At 39.2% G+C, this 6,492-nt stretch overlaps 1 protein-coding gene across 1 annotated transcript in view; it reads right to left on the reverse strand.

Moving 5' to 3' along the window:
* HORMAD1 (HORMA domain containing 1) overlaps positions 1 to 5,545 on the reverse strand; it is a gene marked incomplete at its 3' end in the record, with an annotated part of 12,356 nt that extends 6,811 nt beyond the window's left edge. The window contains exons 1-7 of the mRNA XM_009577513.1: positions 5,513 to 5,545; positions 4,984 to 5,128; positions 4,586 to 4,649; positions 2,941 to 2,977; positions 2,518 to 2,538; positions 2,391 to 2,417; positions 1,650 to 1,717 (exon numbers count right to left, since the gene is read on the reverse strand). Of these exons, the coding sequence (XP_009575808.1) occupies positions 1,650 to 1,717; positions 2,391 to 2,417; positions 2,518 to 2,538; positions 2,941 to 2,977; positions 4,586 to 4,649; positions 4,984 to 5,128; positions 5,513 to 5,545 (395 nt within the window). The remainder of the gene's footprint in view (positions 1 to 1,649; positions 1,718 to 2,390; positions 2,418 to 2,517; positions 2,539 to 2,940; positions 2,978 to 4,585; positions 4,650 to 4,983; positions 5,129 to 5,512) is intronic.
* Between the last annotated feature and the right edge of the window lie 947 nt (positions 5,546 to 6,492).

Below are 6,492 nucleotides of genomic sequence, written 5' to 3' on the forward strand. Positions count from 1 at the left end.
ATTACACAGTGCTTAAGAAATACCCAATCTGAAAGAAAGAAAAAAGTAGGTACTTTTGAAAGCCCCAATTCTGCAGAGTCTTACATACTCGCTTTCCCTTAAGCAAAACAAGTAACACTATTGACTTTGACAAGAATGGTTACTGATCAGAACACGCATGCCTAAGTGACTCTTGGCATCCAGCTCCAACATTTCCATGCACCTATTCTACCAGAGCTGACCCAAAGCCTTACTGCCTCTGAAAATGCTTTCCCTCTACTCCCCTGCTCCTCCCAGCCACACAGCTCAGAGAGGCACCTGAGGACCTGAACAGGCAGCGCAAGGCAAGCAACTGAGTTATTTGATTGGGTAACCCTGTCTTTTGGAAGCACACCCTTAACTGCAATGGTTTCAAATGTCTCGCCCCTCTGCAGATGGTTAGCTCCTTCCCCGCAGGGTGACAGAGAAGCAGGCCCGTGCCTTGAATTTTCAAGTCAGTCTGGTGTGAATTTATGCTAATACACTAAGGCAACCTGCTGTGGCTGAGACAGAGTCACATCCCCTTCCACCAGTGTTTTTTACATGACTTACAACCTCTTTCAGAGGTAAGTAACTAAACTCAGCCCAAAGGGCCCAGGTCTGCAGCACTGGAGCCTTTTTTTTTTATTTTTAAATTTAAAAAGCATTTTATGCAGGAGGAAACCTGGGAGAAGTTTGTTAGGTACGAACTTGCTACATTTCAATTCCTCATCTTAAAATAAGCCATTTCCTTGCAGCTGTGACTGACCAGTAAACCCCTACAATGGAAGAAGGCTCAGTGGAGATGGGCAAGGGCGATGTGCCCATGAAGCTCAGGGAATAATGCAGAGTGTCACTGACCACAGATATTGCTAGGAAATCTGACTTTAGCTCAACACACAGAGGATCTGAGTGCGATCATTGTTTTAGATGAATAGCTATGTCAGTTGAGTGGATCAACTGGTGGTGTAAATGTTTCTCCCTGAGTTCACTGAAAGTGTGTGAAGGTCTCCTTGAGTTGGCCAGACCAATACGGGAGGAGTGAATACGTGGCTCAGCCCAAAGAGTATAAAAACTAAACAACTAACAAAAGAAGAGCAATGGGCTGGAGCTGGCTTCAGTCCACGTATTCCTTTCCCATGACTGGGGGATGCCCAGCGTCATGACAGTGAGCGTATTATAAAGACCAGTAACAGCAATCACATTGGTATTGTGATTGAAATGGGTATTGCAATAGCTATGCTTTGCTAAGCATAGCTTACACTTGTGTTGTATTTTCAGTGTATTTTGTATCATCTCTGCTAAATGAGAAATCCCATGCAACATCAGGTATCTTCAGATAAGTAATTCTGATATTAAACATTTCACCCTCGCGCATGGAATATCTTCAAGAACCTGGTCAGAGAGTATTAGACTCTGACACTAAGAATCATCTTTTGAGTGGATATTTAAAAATATAACCATAATCTGACAAAATGATTCATTGTATTTTAAGAATAAGTCTAAGCTAATAGTATATGTTGATAAAATTAGTCTTAAGATCCAGAATTAAAAAAGGAAACACCAAACAGATAAAATCCAAAGCTTTTACATTCAGGTGTATGCAATGGATTGTAAAACCACAGAGGAGAATAAAGTCACAGTGACAGTACCTGCTGAAATCCAGGAGTGGCCCATTGTGGGTGTACTTGAATTTGAAGTGGTAACATTCTGTAATTGTCTGCAAACAAATCCAGTAATTATTAAACTATCAGCTGTCGAGCAACCTATTACTGGTGCTGCTTCTATCCAGTAACCTATTAACCTTGCATTTAAAGAAAATGATAGCCCAACTCCTGCCTGATGCACTTATATGCATTGAATACAGCTTTCTAATGCTGTAACAATTAATAGTATTAATGTATACAATTGTCATCAAATAAAAATGAAGGTCTATATTATTTTCCAGGAAATCACCATGATGTCTTTTGAAACATCAGCCTAAGTTTTTACAATGAAATATTCATTCAAATTTTATTCACTACAAAACTGTTTCACACACACAACAGAGACATGGTGACACCCAGCGGTTAGTTAAAACATACTGTGCTTTCCCCAAAGAAGTTCCATACATTCGTTATGCAGAGTTAGGACAATGCATCTTTACGGGCATTTAACTCTGCAAGGACACTCTGGGTTTCTTGTGGACTGAGAACAACTTGACACTAGATATTCAAAGGCAACTCACTATGTGGCAATTCTGATTAGCTCTAGTGATTCTTACGTTTGGTATTTTAAGATTTTTTTTTTTTTAATGTGCATTAATGTGAATGTTAAGTACTATTGCTTGTATACACATTTCACTATATCCATACTATCATTAATCATCCAGTAAAATATTCCAACAGATTTACCTGAGGATCTTCTGGATGGGTATAGACCTGTATTTTTAAAGTTAAGAGAGGAAACAGAGTAAGAACTCTACATACCTCTAAGCATCTACCTTAAAAAATGTGTACCTTACTTTTCAAAGATACTTACTGCTAGGACAATCATTCTTAGCTGTCAGAAATATAATTAAAGAAAGAAAGAGAACATTAAATGTATTCCATAGCCCATTTCTGCTTACCAAGCTGTTTTGTTTCTCTAGCTCTGGAAACCAATATAGACAACTACGGGCCTTTGTGAAGAGAAACCTCTTCATACGCTTAACTCCTTATCTTTAAGAAAGGACTTACTCAACTGGCAGAAGAAAATTCCTAAGTATTCCTGCCTTTAAGTGTTTCTGTTTACAAATAATATTATCCAGAAATGTCTGTTCATCCCACATCGTAGCTGTTTTAACATATTAAGCACAGCTATTCCCTAACCAGAAAATCCTATAGCTATGCTGGCAACTAATGTACTTACATAAACGAATGTTTAAATCAATTTAAAATAGCTAAATGATACTGGAAGACTTACGTATTTCTTCTGCAAGGCATCATAGCATCCTAACATCCTGCAAAAATCAAATAATATTGTCCATCTACTACTAATTTCCATTTGCTTTGCTTCTTTTATTTATTAAATAAATAAAACAGTCCCAAAAAATGAAATTATTTGTTTAGCTTTCTTAATATTAGATTAGAGCAATAAAGAATACTTATTCCATTATTCCAACTTTTTATTAGTAGTGATACAAGCAATGACTATCTTTGTAACACCCCAAATCATCCTAACCTCTTTGCAGAAAAAGTACAAATATAATCTGTAAGTAAATAATTTATAAGTAAAAACATCATGCAATTGTATGGCTACCATTTTCAAATACCTTCTAACATGTATTCATTAACCAGTTTATAAATAAGTACTAGAGCTGAACACCAACGTCTCTGAAGCACAAAGGAGTTATGCCTTTATTTAGATGTTGCAATTTGCTTTTTATATAACATGCAAACAACAGTCAAATAGCGAACCAAAACTTACTCTCATTTTTTTCTAACATTTCTTTTGAATATAATCAACAAGCAAAAATTGTTTTTGGTGTGTACATGATGCTGAGTTAGGAAAGGCTACTCACCTGCAAACTCCAAACAGGTAGCACACACCCTTCACTCAAACACCAGGGAGCTTTTCCTTGTCAGCATCCACAGGCTGCCACGCCACTGCCCTCACTAATGTGTGATGCGTGAGGGTAAGGTGAAATGCACTCGGGCGCCACTTGAGTTTCCTCTACCACAGAAGATCAATTAAGAAATTCCAGGTTACAGTAAGGAAGCCTTTTTTCCCCTCCTCTCTCTTAGTGACAGCACATGGACAAAGAGCAGACGACTAATTACACCTTTAACGTCAAAACTCAGACCTACATCTCTGAACACCTCAACACTGACAGCAGCTGCAAAACCCCTCTGCTGAACGCAGCATCATTTCCGATGCCTTACCTTGTACTACAACTGGTGAAAGCGTGAAAAGAACAAAGATGGCCTTTATAGAGGTAACAAAAACCAAGGAGACCAGACATGAACAAATCTCGCAGTTATTGTGAGCAGAAAGAAAATCAAAATAAATACCTCTCGTCCCAAGTGACATACTTACACTCAACTGTGTGAATGTACAAGTGGACAGACTATCGTCTGCAGATACAATTCTGCCTTTGAATATAAAGGCCAACAGTACCACTTTCTTATACAAGTCTGAGAGCAAGACCTTTAAATACAAGATGCAAAATGGTAACACTGTGTTTCCTATTCAACGAGAGAGGAACTACTGGTTAGACTTTTGCATTTATATGCACCTTGAGCACTCATATACACCCACAGAAACTAAATGTAAAGTATAATCACTCTGTAAACAAAGATTTGTGATCTATTAAGCACCAAGTTGTAAGCCTTTCTAGAAACACAAATGTAAACTCAATTACATCTTTACCAAAACACACACAATTTCACTTTCCATTAAAAAAAAAAAATTGTCAACAGAGTAAATACCATGCCCTAAAAACACTGCCTGGGCAGTTGTTCACTCACAGCAAGGGAAATTTTTTCTTTCTATTTGCAAACAACCAGAAAGGTATCTTTCAGAATTGACATGCCATGGAAGTGTTATATATGCACTGTAATTAACATACCATTTCACCAGCTGAGTAGAGCCAGGACAGTTTTTGTCTTCCCTCAGAATTTTGACACAGACATCTCAAAAAAAAAAAGAATATATACATGCATATTTACTTAGGACAAAATGCAACTACATTGCTAAGAAAGTGAAGTTCATTCCCTAAAAGTACATATCAAAAGCAGACTAAAATTAACACCACTGACAGGCATCAGCAAGGATATAATTGCTGAGTTAGCATCACCACTATCTATAACAATATTCAATGATTGTATTAGTGAATTTCCATTACAGTAATTGAAAACGGCTATTAGCTTTAATCAAGAAGACCAAGCAGCTTTAAAAACACTCATTAACTTCAGAACAATCCTATGACAATTGATTTTGCAAAGAATCATGAAAACAGCCTGTTACCATCCATGTATCTTGTTCCATAGGCACTTTCAGGGAATATTCCTCTCAGATATGTAATGCAGGATACTGCTACTGCCAGGAGCCTCTTCACTAGCATCAGGGATTGCTGTTCAGTAGATATTTTGTTAGGAAATACAACTGCACTCTGAAAGTTAGAGAAAGAAAAAAAATTAATCTCTGTCCACAACCACAAGCCTGCTTAATGTTTTAAGGTCCAATGCCTGCTTAACATTTTAATTTAATTGAACAGTATGACTTCTGGCATTCATAAAGTTAAGCATATTCTTAATACTTGGTGTTACTATGTTTTTAGGACATAGCCGATTTCTAGCAAATGTATGACCAAAAAGTTCAGACTCAAACTATTTTGCTACTACGCATCTTTATTCATAGTTAAAAGATTGAATTAGCCTGTAATTTTCAAGTGAAGAAATATTGAAGAGCACCTGGGGGCACTACTTCAGCTAAAATTCACTGATTTTTCTGATTCAAATAATATACTGTGCTGAAATACACAAGAAAATCATACCACACAATTCCTTTGCTTCTGAGCAGTTGCCATTTTGTAGATACTCTTCTGTCTGTTAACAAAACATCTGGATTAACACATGGATGACCACCATTCACAAGTGCAGGAGTGCAAGCCCAGACCACAGCTATTCAGCTTTAACTAGTCAGTACCCGAACCTACAAACACTTCCTACACAATTAATCTGTATCAGTTCAAACCAACCCCATAATTTTAAGGAAACAGGACAGTTCATCTAATAATCACCAATATTAGATTCTTGATTTTCGCACCAGCACAGACATCCCCCAAGCCTGCAATACGCAGCAATTAAAATATTGTGTGCCTATTTATGCAAAACATGAGCCTTTGGAAGTGATGCTCTGACACGCTAACTGGCACCCAGCCTAACAGATTTTCAAAGGACCCTAAGAAGAGGCTCTCCACATTTATGTCACCTCTAGCCAAAGTTGAGCCATCACCTTCGGAAAACACCTCCAGGCTTGGGTTGTTTTCCTCCGTAACTTAAACAAGTGTTGTAGAAAGAGACCCCCCTCCAGCTAACCTTCTTGTTCACCCATGTTTTGATTAAGCCTTTAACCCTCAGCACCACAAGCCTGCCCCCACAAGCCAAGCCTTCCCCACCACCTGTAAAAATGAGATGCATCCACAGCTAAGGACATGGAAAACGCTTTTCCTAAGGAGGAGGAGGTTGGCCCTAGACCATGCAGGGAACCGAGCTCCCCCTCAGCTGAGTCTCCACAAACCTGTCTGATCTCGGTACGTGGCTAAGCTCAGCACTTCTGTGAGAAATGCAGAAGCAGAGGAGCCCCTTCCCAGCACTATTACCCGACCTGCCTCCTCAGGGTACAAAGGCCCCCCACAACCCGAGGCGGAAGGCAAGGATAGCACGGGCGGGGGGGGTGAGGTGGGTGCCAACACCCGGCAGGAGGCGAGGACCGGGCACGGCCCTCACGCCCGGGCACTGCGAACCCCGCCTC

The sequence above is a fragment of the Fulmarus glacialis genome, unplaced genomic scaffold (genome assembly GCF_000690835.1).
Source record: "Fulmarus glacialis isolate BGI_N327 unplaced genomic scaffold, ASM69083v1 scaffold16915, whole genome shotgun sequence".
In the NCBI taxonomy this organism is placed as follows: Eukaryota; Metazoa; Chordata; class Aves; order Procellariiformes; family Procellariidae; genus Fulmarus; species Fulmarus glacialis.